At 39.4% G+C, this 18,436-nt stretch overlaps 1 protein-coding gene across 6 annotated transcripts in view; it reads left to right on the top strand.

Moving 5' to 3' along the window:
* The window catches only part of marchf8 (membrane-associated ring finger (C3HC4) 8), an 82,154-nt gene extending 64,591 nt beyond the window's left edge, over nt 1–17,563 (top strand). For 3 of the 6 annotated variants that reach the window (XM_079473163.1, XM_079473164.1, XM_079473165.1), the window contains exons 5-7: nt 8,434–8,614; nt 11,913–12,048; nt 14,632–17,563. In XM_079473163.1, coding sequence (XP_079329289.1) covers nt 8,434–8,614; nt 11,913–12,048; nt 14,632–14,936 — 622 coding nt within the window. In that variant the 3' untranslated portion in view covers nt 14,937–17,563. Of the gene's footprint in view, nt 1–745; nt 1,535–8,433; nt 8,615–11,912; nt 12,049–13,082; nt 13,098–13,654; nt 13,703–14,631 lie in introns of all 6 variants that reach the window. The other 3 variants (XM_079473160.1, XM_079473161.1, XM_079473162.1) reach the window with 2 other exon arrangements.
* The last annotated feature ends 873 nt before the right edge of the window (nt 17,564–18,436 follow it).

The following is an 18,436-nucleotide window of genomic DNA, read 5'->3' as shown; positions in this document are numbered from 1 at the left end:
ATAGATTAAATTTTACCCCCAATAAAATTCTGGCAGTGTTGATGAGATGCAGTCCTTCAGCGCGGCTCATGTGACAGTCAGTCTCTGAGATAAAACTCTTGACAAGTCTTCTTGTAAAAGTCTGTTCTAAGAAGTCTTTATTGTTGTACATTATGACAGCTAAGATTCCACAGTGACATGACTTTTAGCTGGGATCATGTCCGTACAGTGTGACGGCCAGCAACAATCGTGAAGACGGTTAAACTCTATGGTTTGATTGTCAGACAAATTGGGAAGCGTATATTATCGGCATTATGATTGGTAAGGTCGCCTGTCAATCAAACTCCAGCCGAAGGAGCAATTCTTTGAGCTCTTGAGTTCTTGAAACGACAGCTCATAGAAACAGTGGGATGCCAACCTAGGCACCACAAAAGCCTGACTTGGGGATCTGTCACACAAAGCGACTGAATGACTTTAGAAAGCTTTGATAGTAGTATACAAGTGCTGCAACACAAAGACAAGTAAATGCTGACAGAATTGTTCATTTTGGGTGAGCCGTTTCTTCAAAAGTGACTGGGTTGTTACTATATTCAGAACTTCCAACCACCTTCCTCTCATTTCCTCCAATCTTTCTTTTTGCAGCCTTTTATTGTTTGTTCTCTAATGCATGTTGCATGTCTCTTTACATCTCTTTTTTTTCTCTTCCCATCTCTGTTTCTGCACTCCTCTCTCTTTTTCTCCTCCATATTTCTGGTTTCGTATGCAGTTCTAATGACCCCGTTCAGGATTGGGGCACACAGAGGTCATTACAGGCAACTATAGTGATGCTGAACTCGAATAGTAGAAGCTCAGCATCCCAGAGTGTCACCATGACAACACTCTGCACAGACTCTCCCACCAAGCCCAAATATAAGACCTTATTTGGCACCGAATGGCTGTCCCTCCTCAAACCATCAGTCAACTTGAAACCAGAGGCTGGCAGTCTCAAATTCTCAAAGTCTCTGAATGACGTCGGTCAAAGGATGGACAGTCTACACAGCGGATTTCAGTTTATAGACCGCACGTGTTCAGACGGCGAGCTGGGACCAGAGAAGCTCATGCAGGATGACCACATCAAAGCCCACTCTCCTCCATCATTCCTCAACAACTACAAACACATCTCCAGCACAGGGCCCGAGCACTGTCTGGTTCCCCCCGCTCCTCCCCAATTAGATCTTCAGAGAAGCTCCAACTTCCTGCGTTTCATCTTACCCTTCACCCGCTCGCCCACAACAGCGAGTCTACAGGTGTCCGAGATGGGTAGTTACACCTCACGTCTGCACATCCCCAAATCATCCAGCGCCCTGCTGGAGGTCAGTGAGTGTGGTTGCATGGAGGAAATGGGAGACGATGAGGTGTTTGAGGAGGACTTGTCCCGACGGAAGCTCAAGGTGGAGGGGTTGAGGGCTCCTCTATGTTCCCTTGAGGAAGACAGCGACCTGGATCAGTGCTCCTCCCTGCTGTCCGAGAAAAATGGCCCGCTCTCGCCCTACTCTCTATCTGGGGATTTCTGCAGGTTGGTGGGGTTTACTCGCTCCCTTTACCCATGGACTTCACCTCTGAAGTGATTGATCTTCGTAGTCCCGTTACAATCCCCACCTGGATATTCATTTCCAGTTTCCCTGTTTCTCCTTCCTGTTAGAGCTTGTGTGCTGTGAAACTGTGACTGTGTTCCACATTAGCAGCGTGATCGCTTCCATTACTCTGCTATTAGCGATCAATAACAAGACTCATGCGTGGGTGGAGATGTCAGTATTATAGATTAATGTGTGGAAGAGTAAGTTGCGTGTTTAGGGCTGGCAGTCTGCCAGAGACCGATTCACACCTGCGTGTTTGCAGTAATGTGACAGAAAACCCAGTGATAATAATATGACTTATTCTTTGTATTTTCATCAGTAAAAGAAGTCATGCAAACTTTTGAAAGTGTAGGTCTATCAAAATATAGGCTATTTTGTTATCAGTTATAAGTAGCATGAGGAGGAAAATTAACCAGTAGGCCAACAGTGTTTCTTAATTCATTTAGTTTTTCTATTTAATTATTTTATTTATTCGATTTCAGTATATGTATTTCTATATTGTTTTTTAAACGCTTCGATTATTGAAACAAAACTACACACGTTTACATTCACAGTAAAGTTTCACATTGTAAATGACAGATCAAGAGCGGGGTTCTGTGTGCGTTGATGTCCTGTAGTGTAGGCTACAATATAACCATTCATTATTTAAAGTCAGTGAACACAGACTGTAGGCTGGAAATGGAAAACCTGGAGCGGAATACACACATCTCTAGCGGAGTGATAACAGAAAACTTTCACCTGCGATGTGAGTCTATTCCACTTCACTCATACAACCTATTGTGCAGTTCGCTGTTGCATGCGTGCTGTGCTTGTGTGAGGCATTTACAACTTGAAATTCAAGCCCCTCACATGCCAGGGCCCTATGTACTCAGTCACCTTCTGGCCCCCACTTGCGACTCCCCAATATGCTTCCATGTACATATGGTAATTTAATGGTCATACAAACACATCTGGCAGATGAACACTGTCATCAAGTCTTTTAGAGCAGTGGTTCCCAACCTTTTTTGTCTGAGACCCCCTTTTTTTCCAAGAAAATATTTTAGGGCTCCCCTACACATATAATGATATTATCCCTCTTGTAAGCTTGCAGCAAGGATGACAAAAACATTTGTTTTCAAACAAACGGTATGTTTATTACTATTAGCAGATATATTTATGCAAAAATAATAGCCTATATACAGTATAATATTTAAAATACAAAAACCAAATCATCCGTAGGCCATTTGTAATAAAGAAATATAAGCCTATATGAGTAGCTTATAAATTGGCTTTATTTGAATTAGACTCATCTATTTGAAGTGCGAAGTTATTACAATGAAGTCTCGCTGAAAGCTGACCCCTCACATCTTCTGCAATTGTTGCAATTCGACGTTTGACCATATCATTTAATAATGGCATCTTAGCCAATTGTTTTGTTGTATCTTCTCCAAATAATTTCTTGACAATCTCAGTTGCTCATGTCAAAATCCAAGTTTCTGCAATTTTATGCACTTTCTTTATTTTTTGCCGATTTTTTACACAACTGTATACGATATTTTAGATTAAATTTCTTATCAGTAGCTGTGACTTCCCTCATCTCATTTTGGGAGTGTGTCAATTCTTTTGCCTTGCGCTCATAAAATGCCCTGGTCTTGTCGCGGTATTGAGGATGAAAATCTGTCTGTAAAAAAATGTCTCATTAATTTGGACGGCCTCATGCATTCGTAAGCGAGGACTTTGGCGCAGATAATGCACTGTGGCAGGGACTCTTTGCAACGAGAAAATGCAATAAAACCATAGTTCAGGTAACTATCTTGGTATTTCCGGCCTTACGTTTTTCCAGTTTTGCTAGTACTTCCAAAACTGTGACCCGAATTGGTGGGAGCTTCCTCACCTGGGTCCAGTATGCCTGTGTCATTACTATCAGCTGCTGTAGGCGAAGCAGTGGGACTCTGCTTTGTGGAGGACGTATTGCAAATTTGTCAATTCTTTGGTCAGCCAGGGATCATGGATAAAATTTGATAATGTAATATGAATGTTCTCCTTAATGCTCACTGCTTAACACTTCTCAAAATATGACACGACCCCCCACAGAGCTCGCTGAGGCTCACTTTTGGGCCGGGACCCCCTGTTGGGAACTGATGTTTTAGAGTAATAATGATACTGTAGATATAGTGTTGCGCCACTGTCATGGATAGTCCAAGCAGATATCCTTTGAGATTTGTAGTAGTCGATGTCCAGTCGATAATGAACATGCATTTACTTGCATTTAGCTCTTAGAACCGTGTAGATCAGCCGTGTTTAGTGAGGCAGAACAGAGACTGAGATCTGATGACCGTTAGCCTGTGGCTCTCTGGCTCTGAGAATTGAGACCGGGAGAAATAACCATGGTTTTATCTATATTTATCTGCGGGGCTACATAGAAGCCTCGGGAAACAATTATTCTAATTGATGAGGTATGAAATTGACTTAGAGCTGCGGCTCGCCAGCAGCAAGCTAAGGAATAAAAACTAGTTTTGAAGAACATTTGATTATGACAAATTTTGTTCAACACATGTGAAATTCATTCTGACATCTTTCAAGATGTATTTTTCAAGTCCCCATGCAGTAGAGGTCTTCACGGGTCCACTCAGATCCGAAAACCCGAGGTCCGGCCCGAGACCCGAGCGGGTTCGGGTCTAAAAGATTCACGGGAGCTTCGGACACGGGTCGGGTATATTATTAGTGTCTTCGGGTCTCGGGTAATATAAAGTAAAATTGTTTTGCTTAATTGACCCGAGGAAGACCCGAACTATCCTGTACAATAACAGCGCGTCACTTGTGTGTGTGCGTGTAGTTACCAACTCTCCTCCAACCCTCAGCCGATCGGTTGAAAGCCACGCAAATCTTCAGAAAGTCGCGGTGATCTGAAATCACCTTAGAATTGAAATCCCGAAGTTTCCAACGCTGCAGGGGTTTGCACTCGATGTAGTTACCATCGTATTCAGGAAAAACATACTTCCACCAGGCGGCCAGAAGTAGATATTAAAAGACGCGCACATTTCAGTACTACGCGGTTTGGGACACATTGTTGAGACAGAATGTTCGCGCGAGTGGTTGCCATGTCGTCACTTATTTAGATTTGATTCACAACCCATTTAGCCTTAGTTTGCGCAATTTGCCAGAGCAAAACAAGAGGATCAACGTGTTCATTTCATATCAATTTCATTAATACACGTCGGTTTACATTCAGGTCTAGTCGGGTTTAAAAAACATATACGATGGGTCGGACTCGGGTCTAACGTTATCGGGTCTGTCTCGGGTCGGGGCTTTAAAATAAAAACGTTATCGGGTCTGTCTCGGGTTCGGGTAAAAAGTGATTCGGGTCATTTCGGGTCGGGTAAAGATATTTGGACCCGAGAAGACCTCTACCATGCAGTTATTATGGCTTGTAGGCATAGGGAGTATATAGACATAGATAGTATCTTTGTTTGAAAATTGTTTAAACCTAAAATTATTGACTTGCCCTCATGTCATTCCAAACCTGTATGACTTTCTCTCTTCTGCAGAATACAAAACAAGATATTTGGAAAAACGTTGTTGACCAAAAAACATTGGACCCCATTGACTTCAATTGTATGGACACAAAACCACTGAGACATTTCTCGAATATCTTCTTTTGTGTTGCACAGAAAAAGGGGTCATGAACAGATTTAAACTACATGTTTTGAACAACATGACAGGTTTTGGGGGGGGAAGAAATATCCCTTCAAACAACAATCTTTAATTGTTTCTGTGAAGAACTCATTGCTTAACACATTGCCTGAGCTTCACCAGACGTCTTGTGTCGTATCGATTGTTTGCATCCTTGTTAAATGTGGGCTGAGGTTTCTTCCCACATGTATTACCACTCTCATACAGTGCTTTGAAAACACATTCCCTTAAAATAGCTGACATTTAGGGATCAGTTAGCAAAGCTTATTGGTTTAAAACAAAGTTGGAATAGCCAGGCTTTGAGATCAGCCGCAAAGCAAACTCAGGTGTCTTGACCCATGCCAAAGACACATGTTTACTTGGGACAAACAGCACGCATGGCAACCATGTGTGTATTCTTAAAAAAAAGAGAACTAAAGCAGTTAGAACCAAAATAGGTTTGACAGCCAGATGTGATAACACAAGCTTTTCTGTTCAAGACTTGTTTAGACTGTGTTAAATGTAATAGGAATTAATCCAAAGCAATCAGGCTTAATGCAGATTCAAACTAACATTAGAGAGAATAAAAGACTAATATAATCTGTTCTATTGCAGTCAGACAAACTAGTGATCAAAAAAGAAGTCCATTAAGGCGTCTTGAGGAAATTATCATGGACCGAGTTCAGATCGTCTGTAAAGCCTGTGGTCAGCTGATGGAGATGTGACAGGCTGCGTTTTTCTCTTTGTCTGGTGCGTGTGCTAATCTTGTAGAGCCTCGACTGGATCAGACATGTCTGAAAATGGTCATTATCCTGGTCATTTAGTTTGTAAAGCCTCCTTGACTCTGACATGGAAGCACAATCTACTTAACAGTTAAATGTAATAATCGACCGAATGAATGCAAGGATATGTTATAGAATAATTTAAGCGTTTCTCATATGTACTTCAACCAGTCTTTGAAAAAATAAAGACGGATGTAGATTTTGCCGGTTGTTAATTGAAACCAGCTTTGAAGTATCACAATGTGCTTAAGCAGTCACGTCATTGGAAAATAAGGGAACAGTGTCCCAATGTGTCCTTACCAGTGCCCGAACCTGTGCACACGATATGCTGATTCACGACCTCTGGAGAAAGGGAGCTGATCGAGACACAGGGTATGTTTCCCCTGTCATGTTGAATATTTAGTTACAAAATAACTGACCACTATGGATCCAGCAGTTGCCCTTGTCCGCCTTCCCCAAGGATCTCTCACCCTTGATTATCACATTAAGGTTTTTTTGGACATTGCCATCACCTCCAACCTCCTGGATTTTATGCTGATTGATTTATTTTGTTGTCGACTCATTGACTTTTACAAACATAAACTCATCAGTTATGGTCCTCGGTGGAGGAGGAGGTTCCAACAAAATTTTTTGGGAAGGGGCAGTTGTCCTCAGGCTCTGTTGGCCAAGAACCCAACCCTAGCATGGCAGCCTGCGTGCTCCACATTAATGGTGGCCAGCCCGGGCAAAATGGCAGCATCACCAGAGCCCGGTCACAAGATGTTCGATAGCACATAACCCATTCACAACATGACCACCAGTCCAGTGCCCGCTCGCAAGATGGCCGCCAGACCAGAGCCTCCAGCCATCATGGCCGCCTCTGTGCTCCACCACCCTCCTGGACTTCTTGTGAGCATCTGGAAGCCGATCCCGATCTTAAGAGGGGGGCTCTGTCACAAACCGAGTCTATGTTTCCCCGTCATGTTGGATTTTCAGCTACTTCCTGTCCGTGTCATGTGTTTTGTAGTCTGTTGTAGTTTTTGGTGTTAATTAGTCTTCCCCAGGTGTGCCTTGTCATCTTGTTAAGTTCTCTGTACTTAAGCCCTTGTGTTTCAGATGTATGGTGTCAGTCGTAATTTCTATTGCTTTGGTGTCCCTGTTGTTTAAGAAACAAGAAGCAAAATACCCAACAAATGGAGAAGAGATAACTCTTCATAAACCACAAAATGTTTTTTCATTTTCTTGTGCCCATGTATGAGGAATATGGACAGTTAAGGATGTGACAGTTCTGTTATGGATGTTACAATTCACTTATCTGACATATGAAAAAGTATGCTTTAAAAACCAAAAAATACTTTTAAGAGAGACCTAACATGGGTATTTTAACCACCAAAAATGTAAATCTGACCTATCTGTATTGTAAAAGCTGGGAGATTGCCCATATAGTCTTGTGATACCAAAACAGCGGCCTCAATGTATTCGCAGCCCACCCTATATAGAGCAAAACATTATTTTTCTAGGCCGCTGAAGCGACTGGAATCTTTATCCGATGTAAGTGAACATCATTTTAAAGATGTTTGTCAAAAGTACATTTCATTTTGAAAAATGTTGCCTGCTTTTTCATTTCTAGATGAATTCCTTCCCTCCTACTACTGTACACTCTTTCTGTCTTTTTCTTTTTGTGGCTTATCTCCCTCTGAACACCCTCAACAAATCCACCCTCTCTTGCCCTGACTGTAGACAGCTATTGCTGGAGTGATTTAAAGTTCGGTGCTTAGGTGCTTCTGTAGATTCTGTTTGTGTTTTTGTAAGACATTACTTTGCATAAATCTTCCAGTAAAGAGTTGGATGCATGCATGTGTAGTGCTTATCTGAATACTGGTTCTCAGACATGTGACATTTTTAGGGCACAAAATGGGATCACTTCAGAAGTAGAGCCAGGGATAAAATGACATTTTGCCACACCTACCAATGATGAGTAAATTGACTAAACTATTTCTACCAGCCATCATTTTAGCATTTTTTTGTTATTATGAAGATGGAATTATCTAGCTGTTTTTCCCACAGGATTGAGAAACAACACTGTTCATTGTGTAACAGCAGAATTGTACCATTAATCACAATGTCATTTTGAAGCACCACCTGCCACAAAACAAACACATTGTAACTTTTTTTTGTTATGACTTCATTCGTGGAGGAAAAAACATTATATGCCCAACATATAGTCACAGCTTGTTTAGTCAACTGCACCCTAAATCATATATTATAGTAACTCATGTTTATTTACTCACCAAAGCCATTTCTCACTCTCATTTGGCACTTCTAACCTTGATGAACAGTGTTGGGTTGGTTTGCTTTGGAGTGGTTATAGGAGGATAACACATTGTCTCTCTCTCTCTCTCTCTCCATCTGTAAATAAACTGTAGGATTTGTCACTGTGAGGGGGATGATGAGAGCCCGTTGATAACACCCTGCCACTGTACCGGAAGTCTGCGGTTTGTCCATCAGTCCTGCCTGCAACAGTGGATCAAGAGCTCAGACACACGCTGCTGTGAACTGTGTAAATATAACTTCATTATGGAGACCAAACTCAAGCCCCTCCGCAAGGTGAATACACTTACAGTGCTGGATAAATATCTGTAGTCAAGGGTTTGGTTTGAACTTTGATGTTTCAATTGTTTTGTTTTAAGACAGTCAAAACAAATATGTAATATACACCACTGGTAGACATTGGTCCAGAAGCAGCTCCAGTTTCATTATAATTTGTTTTGCATTTCACATATGCATTGCCAAGATTTTTCGACAATCCAATTTTAAAATCTAAATAATCTAAATAATCTATTGCAGTTATTCAAGCATTAGAAATGTGGTGTACACATAAATACAAAATAAACATTCTGTATCAGAAATTCATATTTTAGCCACAAAAATCATTATTGATATTATTTGTCACCCCACATGGTAAGTGGTCATTTCAAAGATATCCGTTTAACATTTTGATTCTGTTATAAGTGTCCTAAAGGTTTTCTATTTGTTATTTGTTCAAACGTTTGTGTAGTGGTTTACGTCTTCCATATTGGTCTATACACACATACACACGTACGCACACGTCCTTCTTGCAAAACAGGTTTTTCTTTTTAATAAAGACCAGCCATGACCTTAATGTTGTTAAGCAATACAATATTCTTCTGTAGAGCTAAACATCATCAGTTACTGCTGATTTCTTATTGAAGAAGCTGACAAGAGATTTACCATTCAGAGATGTCCTGTTACCGTGGAAACAGAAATTGCAGCAGTAACCCACAATCAACATAAACATTTGCGAATGATGTCATCTATTTGTTTTTTACAGTATATGCTTGCAGATGCTTTTTATAACAATTGTAAAATCAAATACTCGGTTTTATAATGTAGTGTTGATTCTGGTTTTAATGTGCAAAGTTATTGCCAACAAACAACACGACTTTAATTATTTAGTATCAATAATAAACATAATTTGCTAATAAACTAATTATGGAATACAGTTTTATTTGATTGCCAGTTTTATGTAAGCAGTATTGCATCTTAGGCCACATAAAAAAGTCACAGAAGTCACGCTACATTGATTTTACGCGGGGACGGTTTTATCAATAGATGAAAAGCACTCTGTCCGTGGAGATGACTGAAACAAGTTTGTCCACATCTCCTGCGGGAGGTTTTTATAATTAATTGTTCTAATGAATTGTTTTTGAGTGGCACGAACATGATGAAAGTCCAGACCCATCTGCGTTCAGTCTTTTTGTCCACTGCTTCCTGTTAATTAAATTTCTGATGCAGTGCATCTCAAATGGGCCTTTAAATAGGCCATCTCTCGGACAACCTCAGTGTCACCATAGAGATGATGCTTGATTGCTCACGGCTTCAGCGAGACTTGTTCCCAGGTGTCTGCAAGTTACATAAACAAACATTATGGTCAGCGTGACAGTCGTGCTGTCTGTCTGTTTAGCCAGTACAAACTGACTATTAACCTAGTTACAATCTTGAATGTATTTCCTGTACAAATTGTATTTGATCATATTAGCTAGAAATAATGTGTTTTATTCCTCTCTTGAATGGGTTATATGTACTTTTGAATGTTGTCAAATACTTATTGTGCGGACATTTGAATGTCAATCCATGAGTTTTTTTATGTTTGCTATGGAAGGTGCAGTCTTCTTGGTGTCTCGTTTTCTCAGAACCTGTTATAGGGCCACCATGTGATGAATTATTCAAAACAAAAATAGTCGAGGTGTCATGTTTACAGAGAGACTAAATGTACACTTCAGTTCTTCACAATTAGGTATGCCCATTTTCAGCATGTTTTCTGCTCATTTAAATGGCTTTTACCAGGTTTTACAATGAATAATAATGAGAAAATGCATTAGACATAAGTTTGGACACATCAACTGATACGTCCATCATTCTAAAATGTGTCAAGTTGTAGATCTAATAATACACTGTAGTCATTCAAATAGCAGGAGAAAATATAGATCTTTTTTATTGAACTAAAATGTTCAAAATCTAATCGAAGTCTAATATTGAAGGTTCTTTAAAATAGTCACTGTTTGACATCTCTGGTCATTATTTGAGCTATATTGATGAGGTGCATTCTGGGATCTTTTTAACAGAATTAGGATGCATCCTTTCCTTTCTTCACTTCCTTTCCTCGCGTCTTAGCTCCACCCCTTAAGAAACGACACTTGTACACAGGTGTTGAAGCCACTGAAATGGCATATTCTCGCTCTCTTTAGCATCACTTCAAAGCACGGTCAGTTAATGATGACAGTACAGTTTGCACAATATAAATTAAATGTACACTTTCACATCCTCCTATATATCATATATACAATTAAAACACGCTTAAAAGGTGCAAAAAAAAATGAAATATGTCAAATATGTGTTGTATACTTATATATCAAATGTCCTGTCTGAAATAGGTCTACAATCACAATGACATAAACACTTCATTATGGCATTTATATGTGTTTATGTATGATTTGAGGAGAATGTATATGTAAATCAGGTTTAGTCGATAAAGCGCTTCTGCAAAGGAACACAAAGGATAGTGTGTCCTCGCTCATGACACGTAAGAAAGTTTCCCCGCTCTTCGACTCCTCGCAGCGCCATTTGAGATGTCCTTCAAGATGGCTGCAGCTTGATCGGTTTCCAGGTCATAGGATGGAGGATGGAGGATGGAGGAAACAAAAAAGCATACTGAGAACCCTCCCTTAGAACAGAGTAATAAATAGTACACTGCTTTGACTTTACCATCCACTCCAACTTTTACAAACAAAAATCTGTCAGATACGTCCAAACATACTTTCTCAAATCACTTCTTTATCCTACATCTGTTTCACCATTTCTTTTGTCGCATTTTTCATTCGTAGAATACCTGAGCCTCACTTCAAGCATTTCTACGTACCATTTGTCACTGACATCTTGACATATAAAATTGAAACTAACTATGAAACAAACTTTTGACTGCTTGTGTATGTATAGAAACAAATGGTCGGCTCTACAGCTCCGCCGGTCTTTTCCCATTCTGAATGACACATCCAAATATCATCACATTACACTTTTACAGTTTTATTTGATTAAAACTCTATTGCATTGAAATGCAAGATAATTGTTGGCACCAATTTATTGTTAATCTGGTAAAAGCAGTTGTTAAACATGAGCTAGATTTCGAGTCACATGTCTTGTAGAGACCTGTCTGAAAAGAGAACTCCAAGAAACGCATAAATTCTTTATTATGCAGAAAGGCCGGACCAACAGTTATGTTTGTGCTTGACTTTTTGCTTACAGTCATGAAAATCATTATTTGACATCAGCAGTTAAAGATAAAAAAGCATTTTTAATCTCTCTGTTTCTCTTTGTGCCTCTGCAGTGGGAGAAGCTTCAGATGACAGCCAGTGAGAGGAGAAAGATCATGTGCTCCGTCACTTTCCACGTAATCGCCATCACCTGCGTGGTCTGGTCGCTTTACGTCCTGATTGATCGCACAGCCGAGGAGATCAAACAAGGTTAGCTCCGCCCACTCCCTCTCCTCAGCCAATCCAGTACTACCGCCACTACTTCCTCATTCAACACCGCGTGCTTGCTTCCCTACGGCCCGCTTTCCATCATAACACACTCCTTCCACCGGGATTGTTCTGTTGCGTATGGAGCTCATCAGCTCTCTGACTGCCGACTGTTCATTATTGTGTTCATTAGACTGTGTCCATTATGTCCACCACCCACCTCTCTTTGAAACGAAACGTAACTCACTGTAGGCGTTGCATTGAACACATTTTATTCTATTTGACGGAAAGTAGGTCCGTTCCCAGTGAAGTTAACTTTCAAATCATTTCTCTCGCCATATCGTTTGGTTTGTGTTCGGTGCCAACACGCGCTTAGGTAAAACGCCGCTTGCCAGGATCATTGTCCACATCCTTTAGAAGTTTTATTGCTGACCATGACCCTTGTGCTGATGGTACCGTAGGCACTAGTGACATTAAGAGCCCATTCAAAACGCACTTCATTGTTCGAGAACCGTAGCTTTTAGGGAGGTCTTTGATCGCTGTTACCATGGTTCCGCCATTGACATCAGGGGTCAGTTGTGGCCTGGTGGTTAGAGCATTGGGCTTGTGATCAGAAGGTTACTGGTTCTAATCTCAGTGCCAGCAGGTCATGACTGAAGTGCCCTTGAGCAAGACACTTACCCCTGATTGCTCTGCAGTAATGTGTCACTGTAAAAAACTACTTGTAAGTCACTTTGGATAAAAGCATCTGCCAAATGAATAAATGTAAATGTAAATGACTTCATCTCGCATGGTAAGGCACAGACCTGTCAAGTCGCAGTGCATGCAAATATATACGTAACCTGTGCACCGGTTGTGACCACATCCATTCCTCATATTGCGCATTATATACAGAACATGTTTATTTCATGCATAAGAGTCAGAGAGTAGCGATCCTAAGATACAATCCCAACCCCATGTACCCCCCCCCCACCCGTGTCAGTGGCTTCACCGTTTACAGATAGCAAAATAGTAACAAACTCTTTTTAACCATGCAGCGGGGAGAATACCAGGTAAAGGCTTTTACATTTATCATTCTTTTCTCTATTTCTTTTTCTCTTATAATGGCAGATATTTGTTTGGAGGTTCAACCCACCTCTGCCACATCAACTGGATGAAAAGGCAATAATGCCTTAACAGCCAGAACACGTTGCGAATGCAATGTGCGTTCCTGCCCAATACGGACGGTCATGAATATGCGCGACAAAGGCAATTTCAGGCCTGATGGCCACTTATCACAGTCTGACCACTTTTGCTTCTTTAATCTTTTGTGCTTAAGTATGTCCGGAAAAAACTAGATGACTAGAAAGGTAATGCTTGGAACAAATCCCCACGTGCAGCATTTCAACAGCTAGTGATATGTTTTCATTGAATTTTGAACCGGCAGCCACGTCAATATCGAACTGACACGGACCAAACAAATGTGTAGTTATCAGTGTAATGAATGGGCCAATCAGAGCTGTGCTTTGTGTGCAATTTGGGCAGATTATAATCAGCAAGATGTCGATTAAGAAAAGGGCAGACCAATGTGTCCATATCTAACATCTGTAATCTCTGTGAATCATGTCAGGTGGATTAAAGCTGCACACCAGCTTCTCATACGGAGACACAGAAAACAGTACAGTATTCCACGCCAGAGACCTTGTGCTTGAGCAGACCGTAGCATTTAGCACCTGGCAGTTTCCGCACACTTGATCTTTCTTGACATTTACAAACGCCCTGTGCCAGATTGGCAAGCAACTGTAAACAACTCAAAAGGCGTGTACAAAGGTACATCCTGCGCCGGTAAAAATCCTTTGAATTTCCTTTGGAATTCCACACGTCTCTTTTGGAAATTGGCTCGTGTTATGAACGCTGTGTTTTTCAGACAAAAAAATGAAAGCTGTTGTAATGATTTTGGTGAAATGTCAAGGTTGAAAGGATGTGTTTATCTCATGAAGCATAGCCCCATATCCATTCCTGGCCTTTAACGTGATAGTTAGACCAAACATTAAAGTTTTCAAGCCTCAAACCTGTATGACTGCTGCACAACTCAAAAGAAGGAATATTGAAGAATGGTTGCAACTGAACAACGGCAGTACCCATTGACTTTTGAGTACGTACAATAGAAGTGAATGGGTACCGCTGACATATCTTCTTTTGTGTTCTGCGGAAGAAAGAAAATCATACAGGTTTAAAATTACAAGAGGGTGAGTAAATGATGACAGAATTTTAATTTTTGGGTGAACCGTCTCTTTAAATCCTACCTGAAACTTAAGTGGACATAGTGGAGAAATGTGATAACACATTTTTCCCAATAGTGCTTGACATAAACGTTTTAGTTTGTGTGTTGTGATTCCAGAATCACTTCATATGCATGTAATGTTGCTTTAAGGTCATTTGAAATATTATCGCATTGCATATGATGGATCCTGAAATAAGTGTTTAAACGGTGTATGCGATAAATTTATACAACAAAATGCGATGATGTTGGATGAATCATTATTGTGCGAGACGTTCTTAAGAATAATGTAATAAATGTATATTTCCTCTTTGTCTATTATACAGGAATATTGGAATGGCCTTTTTGGACCAAGCTGGTGGTGGTGGCCATAGGCTTCACGGGTGGACTAGTGTTCATGTATGTGCAATGCAAGGTCTACATTCTGTTGTGGAAGAGACTCAAGGCCTACAACAGAGTAATATATGTGCAGAATCGTCCAGAGACCTGTAAAAAGAACGTTTTTGACAAACCCTCACTTCTGGAGCCCAACTTGGAGAATAAAGAGGCACTTGGACCGGCGCAGTCGGACACAAACTCTACGCAGTACACAGAGACAGAAGACTACCGTATGGAGATTCTGCACGTTTGAACATTAGGACTCCCTCTGCTGGAACAGCGTGTGCATTGCATCCTCCGGGACACAAGGGGGCGCCACAGCAGTGGCCACGAGTACTCAGATCGAACTCATTTTGTCCTTTAGATGTTATTTTCTCGTTTGTTTGTTTGTTTGTCCGATCTGTTCCTGTAAATGTTGGCTAACCATAATGGATTGGTGTGCGCTAGATCTCGGATCATTCCAACTACTGCCATTTGTACTGCTGTTGTACAAGATTTGAAATCCACCATTCAAGTTGTGTGTGTGCGTGCGTGCGTGCGTGCGTGTGTGTGGCGTGCATGCGTGCGTGTGCGCATGTGTGAATGTGTCTGCGCTGGTTCTAATTATGGAATCCATAACAATGCATATAAGCACTTTTTATTTCCCTGTTCTAAAGACCCCTCTTTTAATATTATGAAAGTCATTAAGAAGTGCATATGACATCACAATGACTTGAAGATTTGAGAATAAGATGTCACGTTTTATATTGTTGCATTTGTATCTCCCCGGACCATGTTGGATGGAACCTAAAAGGAATTTGCAGGAGCGATGAGGGAATATTTATGTTTTAGGCCTATTATGTAGTCATTCCACTTCTGAATTTAGTTATTGTGAAATTGAGACGACCCAGGTTCATTTTTATTGCAGTTGTTTAATAAACGATCTGGATCATTTTAAGACTATTTGTAATATTTATCAAGGATTAGGTTTACCGAGGCTCTCGCAAAAGCAAAACTCTTACCATGTGCAAAAACACCACCATGACACGTTATGGGCTATGCTGCTGATTTTTGCAGTTGTGTAAGATTTTTGTAAATTTAGTGTATGTTGAAGGCTTTAAGAATGTAAACTAGTTTCTACGAGTCATGTGACCTTTCGGAAGGAAGTTAGCCCCAGTGTAGCATCGTGAAATCACAGCTGTATGCTTTTTACCTATTGCCGCAAATATTTTTTATGTTTCCCATTTTGTTCTTTTATTGACAAATAAACATTGATATCTGTCACATCTGGATTATCAAACAGTTGTTTTTCTGCTTACTGCATCTTTTGTAGTCGTGTAAAACATTTGAGTTGATTTTAAACTATAACTTGAATAACAAAAAAGGCAGATGTACATGATGTTTTAGCAATGATAAAGTATGATGACTTGAATGAGCTAGCTGATCTATTTACATTTATACGTGCTATGCTTGTCGGCTTGTGTTTTCTAAAACCGACATGGCAGATTTCCCACTGGTGTATTTTCAGGTATGTATTCGGCTTTATGTTTTCAGTGTTTCTAAGCGGCTTTATATGTTGGGAAATTGCCATGTTAGTTTAGGCCTTCTTTCTAACACATTGATTCTTTTGAAAGACCTTGACATGCACCTGTGCTTGATGTCCCTATAATGACATGCTCCCTATGACACATTTATTGCATAGGCCCGTATTTCATAATCTGACTTTTTTCAAAGGTACAGGATGCCTCTGCCACCTAGAGCCACTGCATAGACAGTGCTCACATTTTCATTTTTTATTTGCCTAATAAAATATGGTCAATGCAAAGAGATATCTTTGGTCAATAACGTACAATTATGTTTTGCTGAAGTGATGTCTGAGTGGAAATGAGCATATTATTGTCCCCAATTTGCACTACAAAAATGCCGCATTATTTCTTAATGTGCAGCATTATCCCAGTCAGCTCTCATAACAAGTAAAGCCATTTTGTTGGAAAATATGGTAAATATGTACACAAAATAAATGTACTGTCAATAAGCGTCTCTGTACTGGTTATGTGGTTTGACAAAGGTTGACCCATAACAACTCAAATTTCCATTCGGTGATACGTCACATTTTATTTTGTTGTTTTGGCAGTAAATCTAATATGTTCTTGGATAGGATATTTGTACAAATATGGGAGCTGGCTCCTTTTACTATCTTGAGGTGGAGACACCATTAACAGTAAATGATTTCCAGAATCTTTATAGATGTTACTGCACCATATTTGTATGGATGTGTATTAAAGTGTAGTAATAGTATTGTTTGTCTTTGTAGAAGGCTTTAGTATATACAACTGCAGTGCATTACTACTGAATTGGCTTGAACATGAATAACATTGCCCCTATTCCCTTGGTGATTTCTCTTAAATATTAAATTGATTCCTTTAAATTGTTTATTTTTCACATTTAAGCTTAAAAACAACCAAATAAAGTCAATCTAGAAGTTATTTTCACCAGCCTTGTGTTGAATCAACTGTTTTTAATATAATTACTGTAATAATAAGTGATTAAATGTCTGCCTGGATATGTTGAAAGAATTGTTTCCCAGAGAAGAATTAAATTCTCATTTCATAATTTATGTGTTGTCAATGCCTTTTATAATCACTGTCAAAATAGTGAACATCAGTGGAGTTGATGAAACATTTCACATTGTGGCTTTCTCACTGGATAAATAATGGTCTTGTGAAACTGAAAGGCTGTAATTTACATGTATAGTTTTGTATTTTATGTGTGTTTATCGTAGTGTTACCACACATATATCCAGTTGATTTTAGTATCTTCGATGAGATATACAAGTCAATTCATTTGTGATGTGTTTTTAAGGAAAGAATGAGTGTAGCAATAAATAAAAAAATTCTGAAAATAGCCAGTGTTTGAGTTCACGTGTCCATGTGACTTACAGTTTATTAGCAGTTTTTCAGAACTAAAACTCGTATAGACCTAAAAAACATGTTATATATAAAATCGAGGGATAGGGATGGATTTGTATTCGATATTTATACGAGTAGCTAATATGTGCATTTAATAATAAATGTGCTGCATATGCCATACACACAAAGGTTAATACAGATAGAATATTGAGCAATGTAACCTATAAGAGCTTCCATATTTAATTTCATGATAAATGTCATGTTTTAATTCGTTCGATTGTAACATAGTCAAATTAGCAATGGATTTGGTGTAAAATCTTAACATAAAACATGGTGATGACACATTGTTAAATGGTCTCTCAGCATCTCCAAAAATAGGTGTTTTTTACATATGTGAAATGCTTTTATTGTTCTGTTTGAACAGGCCTTACATGGCATAATGTTCAACATATCCTTACTTTATTAGTGTTTAGGTTGTGGGTTTGGATCCAAATTGATCAAATGTATTGCATTGTAAGTTGCACATAACAACGACACATTTCAAAATAACAGACAATATCAGATTATCGAAAAATGTATCAAGCAATATATTTTAAATTGATGAATAATGACAAATAATCATATTTGTTTAATATGCATATTATAATAATAATATATTCACTTACGACATGACAACTTCAGAAATGCAGTAGCGACCTCGTGAGGCCTGTACGTGCATTGCACGTCATCTAAAGCCACTCATTTTAGTTGAAAGTGAAATCATTATGCACTCAAACAAACAAAACCTGCAAGATTTTATTTTATTTTACATTAATCTTTGTTTATATCTTAAAAGCGTCAAAACTAAACCCACAGGAGAATTTAC

Source organism: Barbatula barbatula (genome assembly GCF_947034865.1).
Source record: "Barbatula barbatula genome assembly, chromosome: 14".
Taxonomy (NCBI): Eukaryota; Metazoa; Chordata; class Actinopteri; order Cypriniformes; family Nemacheilidae; genus Barbatula; species Barbatula barbatula.
This window is presented reverse-complemented; position numbering and strand designations above follow the sequence as displayed.